This window comes from Oncorhynchus mykiss, chromosome 25 (assembly GCF_013265735.2).
Source record: "Oncorhynchus mykiss isolate Arlee chromosome 25, USDA_OmykA_1.1, whole genome shotgun sequence".
Taxonomy (NCBI): Eukaryota; Metazoa; Chordata; class Actinopteri; order Salmoniformes; family Salmonidae; genus Oncorhynchus; species Oncorhynchus mykiss.
The window spans coordinates 15,223,838-15,242,590 of NC_048589.1; the positions used below are offsets into that span (position 1 = coordinate 15,223,838).

Below are 18,753 nucleotides of genomic sequence, written 5' to 3' on the forward strand. Positions count from 1 at the left end.
TCAGTCTGGGCATTCGTCATCGATTCAAGACTATATTTGGAAAATGACTGGAGTCTGCCATCAACTTCTAAACCCGGTGTGGTGTGCTTTTGTTTGTTAGTACCTATTGCAAAGGAACATTTGAATTTGAATTCAAACTTTATTAAGTGAATTTCACTATATTAGTGCATAAGGTAGTAAGGTGATTGGTGGCAGGTAGCCTAGTGGTTAGAGCATTGGGCCATTAACCGAAAGGTTGCCAGTTTGAATCCCTGAGCTGACAAGTTGAAAAATCTGTCATAAGCAAGGCATTTAAACCTCCACAACAGCAGCTCCCCGGGAACCCAATGTGGCAGCCCCCGCACCTCTCCAATTCAGAGGGGTTTGATTTAATTAAGACCCCCATTAGCCGGCGCCAATGGCGACAGCTAGTCTTACTGGGGTCTGACAACGAAAAATAGTTGACATGCATTACCATGTAGTGTGTGTGTGTTTCCATGTGTCAGTTAAACATACATGTCAGTACATACACACAACAAGTAGGTCACATTGGGGAAATGCGTTGTGAGGTGTTGCTTTATTACGAGACAGTTAAAAGAGGAAGTCGAGTTTCAGTTGGACCTTGTGTGCTATTGACGATAAAAATAAATGTAATCCTTTTAATGATTGCTTGACGACCTGGTGAGAATGGTGCCACAGGACATCCAGTCAAACACAATGTTAAATGGAGAGATTAAACTAGCCTTTCAGTCACAATATACATTCACGGACCACAACTAATAAGCTTCCAACAATCAAGTCAACAAACGTCTGTTGACCAAAAACACACTGAAGCAACCATGATCCCTCTGAAGAAAACAACCTTAGGGCAATTAGCACAGGCATCACTGGTGTTTGTTGAGTTCAAACCGCATGTTAGGCACAAATGGCCCGTTGTCATTTTAGGCACAGCGGCTGTTCATTGGCTGTCCACTGAACAGAGCCCTCTAAAAATCCAGTGGTAAGACCCTCCAGTGGATAACTGCTGAGTCAGACAGGACCTGCTCGTTCTTCTCTCTGGCTGTGTACGGAGCTAATCCACCCTCCATCCACTAACCCCCCACAATCCCTTTAGCACATCTACACACTGAACAGGAAGAGTAGGTGGCCTACACACCAGGTTTGCTTCATTCAGCAACTACACATGGATGTTCAGTTCAGGGCAGTGAAAGAAGTAGAAACTATCAAATAACATTACTCTGAAAAAAATCAAGACCCTAGGATATATCAAACCATTTCAGATCGGACTTTTCTCTTGACATACTCAACCTGCTCTTATTCTGTACGCATCTCTGAGACACACCATTTAGTATGACATGTTACGTTTGGTATTGTTAGAAAGGTTACGAGTTCAAATCTCATCATGGACAACTATTGCATTTGAGCAACTTTTCAAGTTAGCAAACCCTTCCCCCTAACTCTAACCTAACTCCTAGCTAATGTTAACGAACCACCTAGCCACCTAGCTATAATTCGTAACATATCATACGTTTTGCAAATTCGTACCATATCATACGAAATGGGTGATGGACATCCACAAATTAATTAGATACCATACGAAACATAACATATGATACTAAATGGAGTGTTTTGGATTTAAGTAGAGAATAATATGAAATGCTCTGAGACCAGGTTGAGATAATTCACTGGCAGATGGCCTTGGGTCATGCTGACATATTGTACTTGAAAGTTGAAACACCTTTTGAGCCTTCAGATTTTGATAAGGGCGAGCACAAGAGGCACTTCTATCCACCTAAAAATGTTTCATATACTTCCCATGACATCTCTTGAAGCAAAGGTGGAGTGTGGCTGTGTATAGGGGACTGTTGATACTTCATATACCAGTAGCAGACAGTCACTTTACATGCCAACGTTGTGAAAGGGCTCAGGTAGTTCAAAGAAAATAGTCCTTTGGCGATGTCATACATTTCCATAACCAGCATTCCAGATTGAAGTCTTAGAGCAAGAACCTGCTGGGTGTTCCATACCACATTTATATATGATAACTTCATGAGCACCTATTGACGATAGTATCTTCTGGTCAGGGGGGTTTTCATAAGATCTTGGTGATCCTCTGAACGTTAAAACGCATTGCTTGAGGCATGGTTTTGGAAACACAAGGAACTTATCTTTCATATCAGCAAAAAAATATTTTCACAAAACCATAAGGTTAAACTACTACACGCCTTTATTAGGGTCAGTGTTCCCTAGTAGCCTTATCTGCATGTTTACATCCCTTGTTCATGGTAAGACGTAGGATGCAACCGGTGGTAATTAGCTATCTAGTTTGCGCCGAACACCTGTGTGTAAGCCTAACTTGGGAGGACGTGTAGTTTGACAACTGGAGGCACACACAGCTTGTGGATCTGTGCAAAATTGCTACATTAAGTGTATCTTTTTTATTTGAAAGATTACTTCTTGCTGATATGAGGGGCATATCAGCATGTTTCGAAAACCGGTTTGAAAGCGATGATTACTGACGTTTCTTAACGTAAATACACTGCGTCTGAATTGTAACGTTAGTTCACATGGAGCCCACAGTTGGTGAATGTAAGGGCTGAAAACTAAATATGGATTAAAGTTTGAGAGCTAGGTGTTCCAATACAACATTTTGCTAGCTGTGTTTGTTTGACCCAAATATCACAGTTTTGAGTTGAGTCCAGTGTTTCAAACTAGCTGACTGGGACAATTATACTTCATTAAGACTCATATATATATATATATATACATATATTGATATTCAACTCAATTATGCCTATAGTAAAAAATACCTATTGTAACACATTGTGCTTGCTAAGTTGTGAACCTACATATGACTGCACTGTTTTTGGTTATTACTCTAACAGTCAGATGCCAAAATGTATCGCGGTCTGAAGTCGACTTCTCAAAGAACAGTGCAAGTGGCAATACTGCGCCCTTCTCAAACAATGTTGCAATCTGGCTGGAAAAGTTGTTCCACTTGTCACAATCATTTTGAGTGTCTGTCAAAGATAACACAGCTGTTACTTATAATATATTTTGAATCAAACTTCAAAACATTAGTAATTTACTATGGGTATATAAGAATATCTAAATAGAATATGCATATGTTTACCTTTGTTCTATGTGCAACAAGTTGTCAGGGACGACAGTTTGCGGCTGCACATAGTGGTTAACGAAACTTGAAATAACAAAAAGCGCGTTGCAGGGAATGGCGAATATGCGGTATTGGGTGCTGGTTTCAAGTTTCATATAGGGGTTAACATGGGCAATTATTGTGAAAGTGATCCATACCTTTCATCCAGTCGACAACTTGCTTTGGTGTCCACTTCGTTATTGGATCCATTGCTTGCATCTCAAACGAACTTAAACAATAATTAGAAAACGACCATACAAAACACTGTTTCGGTAGCCTACGATTGTCACTTTATTAATTTATTATCAAACTCCCATTGCTTCTTGATCTTCTCTGTATAGCAGCAGTCTCTCTGTGATCCTCTTCTCTCTAGCTCGTATCCTCGGCGCACTCAGTGACTGGGAACTCTTTCACACGCATGGCTAGAGGCAGGAGTGAACCCCCCATGGTTCTTCACTGGGCTTGAGATCAAGTTGCACAGTTTCTGCTCAGCTAAAACTACCCAACGGGGCGGAGCAATCAACACCACCACAAATAATGTGCGACGGGTGCAATTGCGGACCATATTTCTGGGCGTTCCTGCATATCTTTACACTTACATGGTACATTTTTAAGTTAAGACAGGCGGGAGGCGTGGGTGCTCCAGAATAGTTGGTGGCGTTAATGTACAATAATGTGTCCTTTGCCCCTGCCAGCTGGCTGGAGCAACACTGTGTCGCTCACTAGCAAGCAGTGTGTCGCCATAGCCTCCCGTCTGCTGTGCAGTATAACTTTAGACCGTCCCCTCGCCCATACCCGGGCGCGAACTAGGGACCCGCTGCACACATCAACAGTCACCCACGAAGCCCGGTAAACAGTGTCCTTCACTCCTCCCTGTCGGGCACTGTTTTCCCACAATTCTACTAACGATGGTGAGGGCAGGTGTTCGGCAGGCAGGAGCGAAGGACACTGTCTACCGATGTTGCTCCCGTTAGCTAGCAAGAGGCCTCCGGTGGAGAGGGGTGAAAGAAAACTACTACAGAAAATACTATTATTTATTTTGACCCACATTCAAAGGTGCATATGTCATGCTTCGTGGGGGGGTGGGTGTTCATGCAGGAACCAATGGGGTGCTCGAGGAGAGGGGTTTATTCCAACATGCAGGAACGCCCCGAATTGCAGGCTGCGGTTGTACATTATTGAATAATGTTAGCAAGGGCCATGTCTGAGACATAGATATCAAATCTATAAGGGATTGTGGGTAATTGATGACTGATTGATTGATTTACAAATAATAATGAGTAGTTATTTTTGGTGCAAGGTGATTTGTAGTCGGCAGCTGCCTGCTCTTTTGGCTGCCAAGCCCACAGACAGTAGCAGGCCTATGCTATAATAAAGTGTTGCATTCACAAAAGTTTGAAAATAATAACATTCTTGAATTTTGTTTACCGTGTGTTTCTGTCTCTGCAGATTCATATATTATGAGTGATGTAGTCTGTTCTTTTTTTAACAAGATAAATATTATAGACTGTTTCATCACACCACAACTTTTTGGCTGCGTCCCAATTCTGATATTTTCTTCACTAATTGGTCTTTTGACCAATCAGATCAACTCTGATAAAGATCTGTTGTGAAAAGATCTGATGTGATTGGTCAAAAGACCAATTAGTGGGACAAAATATCAGTGTTAGGTTGCCTGTGTAAACACAGCCTTCGTAGCCTACACTTTAACCTAACTAGCGGGCTAAAAGAAAATGCCTGAGTGGAGTTCCCACATCTGGTTTTCAGTGGAAAATGAAGCTAGATTGAGTTAGCTGTATCCCTGAAAACATTATACTCCCGGTTGTGCCTACACTTTGATCCGATTAATTCTTATCAGGCCTATCATTGGTTACAACTCACGGCTGCGCTCTGTTGGTGAGCTATTACTCTGCAGGCAATTATAAGCCACTCACTTCTGAATTGTCCTACTACAAGTTATGCTTTGCTTATTATAACAATGAGGACTTCTTGTCACATTGGAAAGCTACTTTTATAATAGCAAAGTTGTGATTGGATCTGGGATGTTTGTGATTGGATCTGTGGCAGTGTAACGGATGTGAAACGGCTAGCTTAGTTAGCGGTGCACGCTAAATAGCGTTTCAATCGGCGACGTCACTTGCTCTGAGACCTTGAAGTAGTAGTTCCCCTTGCTCTGCAAGGGCCGTGGCTTTTGTGGAGCGATGGGTAACGAGGCTTCGTGGGTGACTGTTGTTGATGTGTGCAGAGGGTCCCTGGTTCGCGCCCGGGTATGGGCGAGGGGACGGTCTAAAGTTATACTGTTACAGCAGCTTCATTAAATAGTATCCGCAAAACACCAGTCTCATCGTCAACAGTGAAGAGGCGACCCCGGGATTCTGGCCTTCTAGGCAGAGTTGCAAAGAAAAAGCAATATCTCATACTGGCCAATAAAAATAAAAGATTAAGATGGGCAAAAGAACACAGACACTGGATAGAGGAACTCTGCCAGCATCACAGAGTCGCCTCGTCACTGTTGATGTTGAGACTGGTGTTTTGCGGGTACTATTTAATGAAGCTGCCAGTTGAGGATTTGTGAGGCGTCTGTTTCTCAAACTATACAGTCTAATGTACTTGTCCAGTTGTGCACCGGGGCCTCCCACTCCTCTTTCTATTCTGGTTAGAGACAGTTTGCGCTGTTCTGTGAAGGGAGTAGAACACAGCGTTGTACGAGATCTTCAGTTTCTTGGCAATTTCTCGCATGGAATAGCCTTCATTTCTCAGAACATAGATTAGACTGATGAGTTTCAGAAGAAAGGTCTTTGTTTCTGGCCATTTTGAGTCTGTAATCAAACCCACAAATGCTATTGCTCCAGATACACAGATACTCGTCTAAAGAAGGACAGTTTTATTGCTTCTTTAATCAGAACAACAGTTTTTAGCTGTGCTAACATAATTGCAAAAGGGTTTTCTAATGCCTTTTAAAATTATAAACTTGGATTAGCTAACACAATGTGCCATTGGAACACAGGAGTGATGGTTGCTGATAATGGGCCTCTGTACGCCTATGTAGATATTCCATTGGGAATCAGCCGTTTCCAGCTACAATAGTCATTTACAACATTAGCCATGTCTACACTGTATTTTTGATCAATTTGATGTTTTTAAAAAATGTTTAAATGTGCTTTTATTTTAGCACATGAAACCAACACTTTACGTGTTGCGTTTATATTTTTGTTCAGTATATTTCAGGTTCAGAGTGAAGACCCAAAGCTGACAACGTTAGGTTAAACTATGCTTGGTGTGACAGTTTACAAAGACAACTGTATTATATTGTGTATTTCCTGACCGTTTTTGACCTGTTTTGTGAAATGCCAGAACTTCATGTCACTCTATTTGCCATAGGGGTGAAAATGTCGTACCATTCAGTAATTCATAAAGTATGGGGTGGTATCTGTGTTTTCAGTAAACAGCAGAATGAGGGGGGTATCTGTTGTAATGGTCTTTGTTCCCACAGGTAGCCATAGTGAGTAACCAATAGCAATAAGGCCTAAGCAACAGATGGTTTCTCATACAAACCAAATATATTTTCCTCAACCCCCTCCCTCTCTCTAAAACACATCTTGCTAGGGAGAGTCTCCTACTAACCCTCTCCTCTGCACAGCTGGAAGGTACAAGCTACACTTTAATCATCAGCTTAAATTACACCTGAGCACATATCACTTTGCTGCCGGGCAATAAAATACTAAAAACCACAATACTATTCTACTGTACTATTCTGCTTTTTCTCCTCCTTCCTGTTTGAACATGCTGCTCATTATGCCTGCTAAACTGAACAACAGGGACTAGAGAAGCAAGGGTGCGTGTCAATGCTCTTCCCTCAAGTTAGAGGGAATGAAAGATGGAGGCTCCCGGGTGACGCAGCGGTCTAAGACACTGCATCTCAGTGCTAGAGGCGTCACTACAGACCCCGGTTTGATTCCAAGCTGTATCACAACCTGCCGTGATTGGGAGTCCCATAGGGCAGTGCACAATTGGTCCAGTTTCGTCCAGGTTAGGATTTGGCCGGGAAAGGCAGTCATTGTAAATAAGAATTTGTTCTTAACTGACTTGCCTAGTTAAATCAAATAGAAAATAAAGGTCTGGATCACAGATTTAAACACACTATTCTGACCACCTGCACAACATACCATGAAAGGGTTTGTTTATGACTAGGAGATACAAAATGCATGAGACAGGATTTTGGAGGAATTTGAGAGGTTACCCAGACCTAGTCTGGTGATTTGACCTGTTTGACTGTAACTACCTGTAAACTTGCCTGGCAGGGAGTTCTCTGTTTGATCAGGGCACTAACAAGTGAGGGGGAGGGGACAAAGACAAAGAAAATATGAAAAAATAGGGACCAGAGAAAGAATCCTGATATACGGATCCCTTTGAATAACCCCACCACCCACCCACCCACCTCAAACAGGAATAATTAATTTACAATAACAAGGCTAAGTTGGGCTGTGATGAGTAGGTGGATCAAGGGAGCAATCACTCACATCACGGCATGCCAGTTATATTTGTGGACATCCCACACCCACGGTAAACAAAGCCATTGTGGGGGTGTTGTGGAGTATAACTTGCTGAGACATGATGAGAACAATTAGTGTGTGAGAGAAGACAGGCACGAATCTCCAAGGGAGGCCAAGGAGAGTGAATTCTGTAATATCACAGGAATATGATGAAGGCCAGGAGATGTTGAAGAAGGGTGAACTCTTCATTCAAGGTGTCTGGGGTGAGAGTGAGGCATCCACAAATGAAAGTGTTTGTACTGTATTATGTTGCTAAGTAAAAAATAATATCACAAACTATTGTATAACAAAACTATGTTAAGATCCAGAGAAGGGGATAATACTTCACTTCAGAATGCAAAGTAGAGTTTATGTTTGATGATATTTAGGTTATGATGACAACATGCCACAGATAGTGATATGAGTGTTTGACAAATGGGGTCTTAACAGTTAGTACACCATTTAATCTCTCCCATGGCACAGCATATGTCCTCTAGTGTTGCTAGGCATCATAAATATGTCTGAATGCACTGAAAGGGGGAGTCTGTAGCCTACTGCAGCTCCACATTCCTTCCCAAGGGAATGTGGTAAATCCAGAGGATTTGGGAAGCGTGGAATTCAGGAGAGGTCCTGATGGGATTACTGAATTATGGGATTGTTGTATGGAGGAGGCCTGGGGGGAGAGCATGCCCCTCGGCTACATTGTAGTGGCTGAGGGAGGTGAAGGGGGACATGGGGTGAGGAGGTGGAGAAAGGGTGGGGATGAGGAACGGTGAGGGGGGGGGGGGGGGGGGGGGGGAACGCACGATTCACACGGAGCACAAAACTAATCTGAGAGTTGGACCGACCTGAGGAGAAAAAAGAGTTGTCATCTCTTCCTGTTTGTGAACAGGATTTCAATAGGAGTGTGTGCTTCGTCCTGTACAGCACAGGCCACCTACAGTAGAAGCCGGAAGTTTACATACACCTTTGCCAAATACATTTAAACTCAGTTTTTCACAATTCCTGACATTTCATTTAACCACTTTATTTTAAGAATGTGAAATGTCAGAATAATAGTAAAGAGTGATTTATTTCAGCTTTTATTTCATTCATCACATTCCCAGTGGGTCAAAAGTTTACATACACTCAATTACTATTTGGCAGCATTGCCTTTAAATTGTTTAACTTAGGTCAAACGTTTCGGGAAGCCTTCCACAAGCTTCCCACAATTCCTCCTGACAGAGCTGGTGTAACTGAGTTAGGTTTGTAGGCCTCCTTGCTTGCACACACTTTTTCAGTTCTTCCCACATATTTTCTATAGGAATGAGGTCAGGGCTTTGTGATGGCCACTCCAATACCTTGACTTGGTTGTCCTTAAGCCATTTTGCCACAACTTTGGAAGTATGCTTGGGGTCATTGTTCATTTGGAAGACCAATTTGCGACCAAGCTTTAACTTCTTGACTGATGTCTTGAGATATTGCTTCAATATATCCACATAATTTTCCTCTCTAATGATGCCATCTATTTTGTGAAGTGCACCAGTCTCTCCTGCAGCAAAGCACGCCCACAATATGATGCTGCCACCCCCATGCTTCACTGTTGGGATGGTGTTCTTCGGCTTGCAAGCCTCCCCCTTTTTCCTCCAAACATAATGATGGGTCATTATGGCCAAACAGTTCTATTTTTGTTTCATCAGACCAGAGGACATTTCTTCAAAAGTATGGTCTTTGTGCCCATGTGCAGTTGCAAACCGTAATCTGGCTTTTTTATGGCAGTTTTGGAGCAGTGGCTTCTTTCTTGCTGAGCGGCCTTTCAGGTTTTGTCGATATAGGACTCGTTTTACTCTGGATATAGATACTTTTGTACCTGCTTCCTCCAGCATCTTCACAAGGTCCTTTGCTGTTGTCCTGGGATTGATTTGCACTTTTTGCACCAAAGTACGTTGATCTCTAGGAGACAAAACGCGTCTCCTTCCTGAGAGGTATGACGGCTGCGTGGTCCCGTGGTGTTTATACTTGCGTACTATTGTTTGTACAGATGAACTTGGTACTTGAAGGCGTTTAAAAATTGCTCCCAAGGATGAACCAGACCAAATAATCTGTCTATAAACAATTGTTGGAAAAATTACTTGTCATGTACAAAGTAGATGTCCTAACTGACTTGCCAAAACTATAGTTTGTTAAGAAGAAATTTGTGGAGTGGTTGAAAAAAGAGTTTTAATGACTCCAACCTAAGTGTATGTAAACTTCCAACTTCAACTGTATGCTCACTGCTCTGACCTGCTGTCACACAAACAATGTCAACCGCTTTCGTTTCGCTCTACTGGCAGCGACGACCAAAGCAAAAAACAAGATCTTCAAAGGTCAACTGGACGTGTGAAGAGGCATTATTCTTATTTTTTGGATCAACATTTATTTCTGACTCTAAGGTAGTATAAATTTGGCAGTGTGTATTATTCCAAGATCAGCATCAACATGTGGCGAATATTGTCATAAAAACACAGCAGGCTTTTCAACTTGAATTTCCATCTGAACTAGTAGGGTATAAGGATCACATATTAACAATACAAATATAGATAATATCTCCTGACCTCAGCAAGTTTTTCTATGCTAATATAAAGTGGACAGTGTAATGCCATGTACGTTCAGATACAGAGAGCGAGGGCCCCATCAGTTGTTTGTGTGATATAGAATTTCAAGGCTTCTAGGAATGCCGTCAGGCTCTGTACATTAATGCACCGACATGAGCCACTGTCTCCTGCCACAGCTGTTCCAAACCCCCCTCCAATTAATATCGAAATGATCATCATCCCTCTGGAATGCAGGGGTAGAGGCCTCTTTGTATTGCCTATTATCAGCTTGGATTATCAGATAGAAGGCAGACCATAATGTACCAGTATTAAAACAGAAATAACACAATAGCAAGTCATAAGCCACAAGGTATGGAGCTAGTAATCAATGTTTATCTTGTTAATCTATCTGCATCTCTCTCTCTCTCTTCCTCCTGGCTAGTGGGGCACATACATTAGCACAAAGCATGGCTCTTTAGAAAGAGAAGGGGAAGTAGGGACATAGAGAGAGCACTGTGGAAGCAGACACACAGAAGATCCTTTAGGGAAGTCTGCAGGCTAGGGACAGAGCATTGATAGGGCTGTGTGTGTGTGTGTGTGTGTGTTTGTGTGTGAAGAGAGAGCTGTGTTAAGGGGCCCCAATAGAACCAGGGAAGCCCTAACATTTAGGGGGCATTTTGGGGATTCAGGGCTTGAGGTGTCATGTTGAGGTACTCCAGCACGAACACCTGCAGGATCTTGTTGAGGTTCTCGATGGTGGAGCGGTCCAGGTTCTGCTCGTTGTCATCAAACGTGTGCCACACAGAGGGGAAGGGGGTGGGGATGAGATGGAGGACACGCACACCTGAGAAGAAACCAGAATACAAAGCTCATTAGTACCCTACAGAACACAGCCAAGCTTATGTCAGACCCAGTGTGTTAGTTTACCTCTGTTGAGGAATGGCATGTGGTCATCCTGCACCGGACCCACAGGCATACCGGGCCAGAAGTACTGTACATCGTTTGGATGGTCCTTCAGGTGGCCCGTGTTGTGCAAACGACGCTCTGAAAAGAGAAGGAACATTCAACATAGTGCAAAGGGCTTAGCTAATATGAGAGAGAGAGAGACAGCCAGAGCGAGCAAGGCTGATAGAATAACAGAGAACAGAGAGGGAGTGCTCACCGATGTTCTGCATTCTGGTGAGCCACCGGGCAGTGTTGGGGAACTGGTTGCCAAAGCGTGGGCTGGGGCCTCCAATCAAGTCTAAGAGCAAAAACAGGTCCTGGAGGAGAGGGAGAAAGAAGGGAAGAGGAGGGTGAGGAGAGGAAGAAATTGAAGACAAAGGATCCCCTCCGGTCAGTGTGTGAGAGGGTCCACCAGCCAGGTCTCATGGGAAAGTAATTATCCAAAGCCTGGAGATAACTCCCTAAAAGTCCACTACCTCGAAGCTTTGAAATTAAGGATGACATCATGCTTTCCACCACGTGAAACACTACCAGGGCCGGTATTATGGGTGGGCTTAGGGGGCCCTCTAATACCTCCTTGCCTGTCCAAATTAAATATTGATAATTTATTTGACCAAGATGAGCTCCGATAGAAAGATGCATCAATCTCAGATAAACCATCCGAGCGAGCGAAAACAGTGCCCCTTTCTGTATTAGTCTGATATTTCTTAATTTCTTCCTTTTTACTTTTTGGATTATGTGTGTATTGTTTTGTATTGCTAGGTATTACTGTATTGTTTTGTATTACTGTTTTGTATTGCTGTATTGTTTTGTATCGCTAGGTATTGCTAGGTATTGCTGTATTGCTAGGTATTGCTGTTTTGTTTTGTATCGCTAGGTATTGCTGTATTGTTTTGTATTACTGTATTGTTTTGTATTATTAGGTATTGCTATATGGTTTTGTATTGCTGTATTGCTAGGTATTGATGTATTGTTTTGTATTGCTGTATTGTTTTTTTATTGCTAGGTATTGCTGTATTGTTTTGTATTGCTATATTGCTAGGTATTGTTGTTTTGTATTGCTGTATTGTTTTGTATCGCTAGGTATTACTTTATTGTTTTGTATTGCTGTATTGCTGTATTGTTTTGTATTGCTGTATTGTGTTGTATTGCTAGGTATTGCTGTATTGCTAGGTATTACTGTTTTTGTTTTGCTGTATTGTTTTTTGTTCATTTGTATTGCTAGGTATTGCCGTATTGTTTTGTATTACTGTATTGTTTTGTATTGCTATGTGTTACTGTATTGTTTTGTATTGCTGTATTGTTTTGTATTACTGTATTGCTGTATTGTTTTGTATTACTGTATTGCTGTATTGTTTTGTATTGCTAGGTATTACTGTATTGTTTTGTATTACTGTATTGTTTTGTATTGCTGTATTGTTTTGTATTGCTAGGTATTACTGTATTGCTGTATTATTGTATTGCTGTATTGTTTTGTATTACTGTATTGCTGTATTGTTTTGTATTGCTAGGTATTGCTGTATTGTTTTGTATTGCTAGGTATTACTGTATTGTTTTGTATTACTGTATTGTTTTGTATTGCTGTATTGTTTTGTATTGCTAGGTATTACTGTATTGCTGTATTATTGTATTGCTGTATTGTTTTGTATTGCTAGGTATTGCTGTTTTGTATTGCTAGGTATTGCTGTATTGTTTTGTATTGCTGTTTTGTTTTTTATTGTTAGGTATTGCTGTATTGATGTATTGTTTTGTATTGCTAGGTATTATTGTATTGCTGTATTGTTTTTGTATTGCTAGGTATTGCTGTATTGATTTGTATTGCTGTATTATTTGGTATTGCCGTTTTTTATTGCTAGGTATTGCTGTATTGTTTTGTATTACTGTATTGTTTTGTATTGCTGTATTGTTTTTTATTGCTAGGTATTACTGTATTGTTTTGTATTGCTGTATTGTTTTGTATTGCTAGGTATTGCTGTATTGTTCTGTATTACTACATATTGCTGTATTGTTTATTGCTGTATTGTTTTGTATTACTGTATTGCTGTATTGTTTTGTATTACTGTATTGTTTTGTATTGCTAGGTATTGCTGTATTGTTTTGTATTACTACATATTGCTGTATTGTTTATTGCTGTATTGTTTTGTATTACTGTATTGCTGTATTGTTTTGTATTACTGTATTGCTGTATTGTTTTTTATTGCTAGGTATTGCTGTATTATTTTTTATTAATAGGTATTACTGTATTGTTTTGTATTGCTGTATTGTTTTGTATTGCTAGGTATTGCTGTATTGTTTTGTATTACTACATATTGCTGTATTGTTTATTGCTGTATTGTTTTGTATTACTGTATTGCTGTATTGTTTTGTATTACTGTATTGCTGTATTGTTTTGTATTACTGTATTGCTGTATTGTTTTTTATTGCTAGGTATTGCTGTATTATTTTTTATTAATAGGTATTGCTGTATTGTTTTTTATTGCTAGGTATTGCTGTATTATTTTTTATTAATAGGTATTGCTGTATTGTTTTGTATTGCTGTATTGTTTTTTATTGCTAGGTATTGCTGTATTGTTTTGTATTGCTGTATTGTTTTCTATAGCTGTATTGCTAGGTAATGCCGTATTGTTTTGTATTGCTCTATTGCTAGGTAATGCTGTATTGCTAGGTATTACTGTATTGCTGTGTAGTTTTGTATTACTGTATTGCTGTATTGCTAGGTATCACTGTATTGTTGGAGCTAGAAACACAAGCATTTCGTTGCACCTGCGATAACATCAGCAAATCTGTGTACGACCACTAGTCTGTGTATTTGATTTGTATGTGTAGCCCATGTATCCGGCATGTTGTACTCTTTTTGGCCAGACAGCATCAGATACATGGGCTACATACAGTAAGACTCAGGGAACTGTTTTTCTCGCTTGGATGCTTCTCCGGTGAGATTGTTTCAGCCACTTGTGAATTTAAGGAAAGTTGGTGAGTTCAGTGTCACTGTCTGTAGTGTCAGATAAACATGTTCTCTGTTATGGAATTATTTTGGAAGAACGTGCGAAGGTAACCTAGTGAAGTGATTGAAGTGATTTGTTTGACAGACAGAGGAATACATCATGACTGGTTGTGTTCATGCCACATTAAAAGGTAATATATTTGTATAGTTAAATTATGTCTTTACCCCCCCCCCCCCCCCCCCCCTTAGTTGTTTGAATATATGCCTGTAATGCCTGACATACAATGCCATGCAGTTGGTTGGTGTCTGTGGCTCCAGGTGGGTGTGCTGTGTTCTCCATCATCTGGGCCAGGTGGCGGGAGCCGTACAGGGAGTCTGTAGAGGTCCACTGGAACAGAGCCTCCTCTCCATCAAAGAACAACAGCTGGAGAGACAGGTTGGGATTGGATCCCTGGTAGGGGATGAGCGGGAGAGAGACAGAGAGAGAGAAAAAGAGAGGTGGTGGCCAGAAAGTGAAAGAGATGTTTATTAGTCACTGCAAACAGTACTTGGGGAACTACTGGTTTGAACTTTTAGCTTTGCTGCCACCTATTGGTTTAAACAAAACACTGCTATGAAGAAATCGGTATTCAGTTTGTCAATTCAGGGTGGCCTTTGTCACTGTCTGTAGTGTCAGATAAACAGGTCCCGTAGCCTGACCCTATGGCTGCCCCTGTCACTCAGGACCCATCCCCTCAGATTGAGGTCAGCTGACCCATGGAGCAGGACAGCACAAACAGCAATGTGAGGAGGCTCTGTGACGGCTATGTCCATCTCATTTCATCTCTCATCTCTCAATTCTTTGTTGATCTTGGCTACAGGTGTGTAAAAACTTTGAGTGGGTTTTTACAAACTTTTCTGATCTAATATTGCTTATCAAACATAAATTAGTGTACAGACTAAAGTGGACACATGAGAAAATTCTAAACCTTTCCCCACCTTCAGAGTCTTCAGCTCCTGGTCCAGAGCCCGTACCAGCTCCAACATCATGGCACAGGGCACAGCTGAGTCCGTGGCACCCAGGAACTCACGCCCATGCCACTGGGGAGGGTAGTACTTGGAGTCATAGTGGCACGCCAGCACCAGATGACGCTTGGCGGAAGGGTTGAGGGTAGCGATGATGTTGTTGAAGGTCATGGGACCGTAAGGGGTGTGTGACTCGAACTTGTCCTCCTTAACATCCCAGCCTGCCCTCAGAGAACCCAGAGTGCTCTTGATGTGCTAGTGGGAGACAGACATGTTGCACAATTAAATAGACAAAGCATTGGGGAACACATTGGGAAACGTTTATCCTGGTAACTGACTAAAAAGAAGTGACTAAACCCCCTCTCCTACATACACTGATGAGTCTACTCACGCCAATGACATAAGTAGACCGCACACAGTCGATTGTTCATGCTGTCAGCCATGGGGATACCGACCTGTTGCGCTGCCAGGCTGCCTGCAGAGTTGGGGTACCGTGTCACTAGCAGAGGCCTGAGGTCCCTCTGCCACATCTGGTTCAGGTCTGTGTGTGACAGGACCCTGGTGATGTCACTGGAGCTGAGGGTGCTGGGCTTGTGGCTGATCTAGACAGACAAGTGGAGAAGAGAGAAGAAAGCACAAGATAATCAGGATTAGGGGTGCTCTGACAACCATGAGGACAGGAACAAGTGGATTTTCTTCATTACCACCTGTTTAGTTGAGACAGAGGCCCTGGCAGAGAGGCTGTCATTGAAAGAGGCACCAAGGATGCTCCTCATTAATCACAATCAGTTCAGCCGAGGTAGATTAGTTCAACCTCTCAGAAAGCGATTAACAAAGACAGCCATGCAGGGAAACTAAGACCATGGCGAATCACTACGATTCCAATATCTACAGTGTGCAAATGGAAATAAACAGTTTAAAACACTGTGAAAGAACATTGTGCTACAGTTGCAACTTGCACATCTTTAAAATGGAGAAAGGGAAATCTCTAGTGATGCATTCAAATTGGGGAACAGGCTAGGCAGGAAATACACATGACGCATAGATCACAGTCTCTTAATATACTGTAGCTTTGTCCAATATCTAGAGTTCAGGACATAGGCTACTGTATGGTTTCAAACTCTCAGTTTACACCTTGCTATACAATCATTTGTATAGTGTGTCTGGCTGATGTCTACCAAGACAAGTTACAATACAACACAATATTTGCTTTATTGGTCCATTTGCACAGAGATTGTTTGTTTTTTTGTTGCTGTCATAGTACCCGGGATACATCATTAGACAAGGTTAACCAATCGTTGAAAACCCCAAGGTTACCCAACAATTGAAAAATCCAAAGTGATGCAAGTGAGCTAGTTTATTCTTGTTTTCATATAGGAATGATACACTCTGTGTACATTTATGGTTTGACAAGACTGTTCATGACAAGATTGTGTTTGCCTGTAGTGAACTCAAGCCACTTTGCTGCGAGACGTTTCAGGAGACGAGAAGCAATCACAGATCCAGGAAACATGATTGAAGGTTTTAAATAAACTGGCAGGTTACTACAGCTCCGGCTTGTGTGAAGGGTATGCTAGCAGGCAGCTCAGAAATATGAAGGGTGCTTGCTAATACATTTCCCCTGCCTCTCACAGGTAGCCTCCCATAGCTACATGATGGAATGATTTTTATACCTTGGAAGACAAAGCATATCACAATTATTTTGTAGGCTTGATGATGAGGGAGAAAAACAAACAAGTCCACAAAATAAGCCTTAATAGCATTCTAGGAAGAAACCCATGGACACAAGGTATTGATCATATTCCGTTCCACCTGCCCCGATCGTTTTTGTTTGGTCTCAAAGTTCACCTGCCTCTTGTGCAGTGATCCTCTGTTGTCCTGGTAACCGGGACTGAGCGCCAGGACAGTAAGTGGTAGAAAAGATGGTGAATAAGAGAATAACACCACCATTTCAACAGCCTTCCCCTGTAGCCTGAACTGTGCTCTGAAGATCAGCAGCTCTCTATGGTTTCAGTGTATCATTTGCATGTGGTGATCTGGCTGGGGAGATGGATCTGTGTTATGAAACTGATGTCTGGGTTCTCTGGGGCTCAGACTGAAAGGTCAACATCAACATGAACAGAGCATGGTCTTTCTTCTATCTCCATTTAGCAGGTTAAATTGCAAAAGGTAATAACAGTGTGGGCTAATAACATATTAACACATGGTCTATTAACCAATGAAAAACAGTTTGTGACCAATATTTCAATTGGTCACAATCATGTTTTGTTATAGGATTACCTGTTGAAACATGCCCTGCATAGGCCTACTCTTGTAATTTCTCTGCCCACCATCCCCATGGTTTGATCACAGAGACCTAAAGACAACACTGTGGGGATATAATATTGCAATGTTTCTTTCCAAGAGATGTGCTTTAAGGGAATGGGCTCACACATTGATCTGAGAAAGGGTTAAAAGGGGCTCCACTTTAGATCTATAAATATCAAGATCTGCAATTGGTGGATCAATGATGACTGTGCTGCTATAGCAACGAGACAAAGAGAAGAGAGGATGAACAACATGGGACCTGAATGGCCAAGCACCCTTTATATCAAAGAAATTACACATCTCTTGCAAATGAAGTGTGGGCCTATTAAGGATGCATTAAATGCCATTTGAGGTGAGAGTTGTAAAAAAACAAACTGTGGTTTATTGGTATTTTTGAATGGATTCTATTATTTAAATTACAAACCTGTGAAAATAAATGCTTTGCAATATTATTAAATATAAATTGAAATGCAAACATTCTAAAGACTGCCTGTCTACTATCATCTCTCCTTAGTCATTCATTGCCTTTTTGCCCACCTGTCTCTTTAGAAAATTACAACTTTGTGACATATTCTAAATAAATGTAGGCTATATCAATCATATATGTTATGCAATAGAAAGGAGGAATTTAGTAATAACTTTTTTTGTTTTGATAAAAGCAACAAGAACATGCACACAATCATTGAACCGTGTACTGTAATATTTTTAGCCTACCTTATCTTGTGTCCATGGGACCTGTGCTCTCTGTCCATTGATATTATCGATAAATGTTGCACAAATGCTCACTACATAAAATAAATGTATACGCGGACTGGAGCGACGTTCAGTCATCGCGGCGGTTTCTCTCACTGAACATTCAAAGCTTTTCCTCAGTGTAATCTCGGATCATGTGAAAAACATGAGGGAGGACCAGAGGCATTTTACAGGCGTCACTGTTTTTTTTATTTTTTTTTATCCCAAGGCGCCACAGAGCAGAGGGTCTATTTATGTGAAATTGCCTTTTTGGTTTCATGTTTGATTTGTTGTGAAGGCTTCAATTCGATTTAGCTGATAATAACATATTAGATCAGAAAAGCTTGCATCTATAAATGTATCTGCATTTTTTGAGGCATGGTAATCAAGCAATACAAGTAAACGATTGTAAGTTCAAATGTAAGCATAGCCTTTCCAAGTTAATTCATAATTTACATTTGAGATATTTCAATTAGCCTACTTTCCTATAGTAAAGTAATCAAACTGTGGGAACTGAACTGCGCAGCGACAACAGCGTATGCAGTGCCTCGATCTCCCGCTTGATTTGATGTGGCGCGGGAATAGACTACTGTCATTGGGAAA

The 18,753-nt window shown here is 41.3% G+C and overlaps 2 protein-coding genes across 3 annotated transcripts in view; both read right to left on the reverse strand.

Moving 5' to 3' along the window:
- LOC110505405 (connector enhancer of kinase suppressor of ras 3) overlaps positions 1–3,842 on the reverse strand; it is a 56,051-nt gene extending 52,209 nt beyond the window's left edge. The window contains exon 1 of one of the 2 annotated variants that reach the window (XM_036962811.1): positions 3,292–3,842. In XM_036962811.1, coding sequence (XP_036818706.1) covers positions 3,292–3,352 — 61 coding nt within the window. In that variant the 5' untranslated portion in view covers positions 3,353–3,842. The remainder of the gene's footprint in view (positions 1–3,291) is intronic. The other variant, XM_036962812.1, reaches the window with a different exon arrangement.
- A 6,192-nt stretch (positions 3,843–10,034) lies between these two features.
- LOC110505411 (glutaminyl-peptide cyclotransferase) lies at positions 10,035–18,379 on the reverse strand. The gene is made up of 7 exons (XM_021584613.2): positions 18,133–18,379; positions 15,567–15,713; positions 15,085–15,366; positions 14,390–14,557; positions 11,380–11,479; positions 11,145–11,261; positions 10,035–11,061 (listed from the first exon to the last, which is right to left on the reverse strand). The coding sequence occupies exons 1-7, from the start codon at positions 18,247–18,249 to the stop codon at positions 10,883–10,885; spliced, it is 1,110 nt and encodes a 369-aa protein (XP_021440288.1). The 5' UTR covers positions 18,250–18,379; the 3' UTR covers positions 10,035–10,882.
- Between the last annotated feature and the right edge of the window lie 374 nt (positions 18,380–18,753).

What these genes read in the sequence shown, in the direction of transcription:
- LOC110505411 (XM_021584613.2), bottom strand. Translation starts at nt 18,249, where the DNA reads ATGACTGAACGTCGCTCCAGTCCGCGTATACATTTATTTTATGTAGTG. An exon ending in GCAGCCTGGCAGCGCAACAG is followed by an intron (nt 15,367 to 15,566) that starts GTCGGTATCCCC and finishes GTCTCCCACTAG; the next exon opens with CACATCAAGAGCACTCTGGG. An exon ending in CCAACCAACTGCATGGCATT is followed by an intron (nt 11,480 to 14,389) that starts GTATGTCAGGCA and finishes CCTCTCCTCCAG; the next exon opens with GACCTGTTTTTGCTCTTAGA.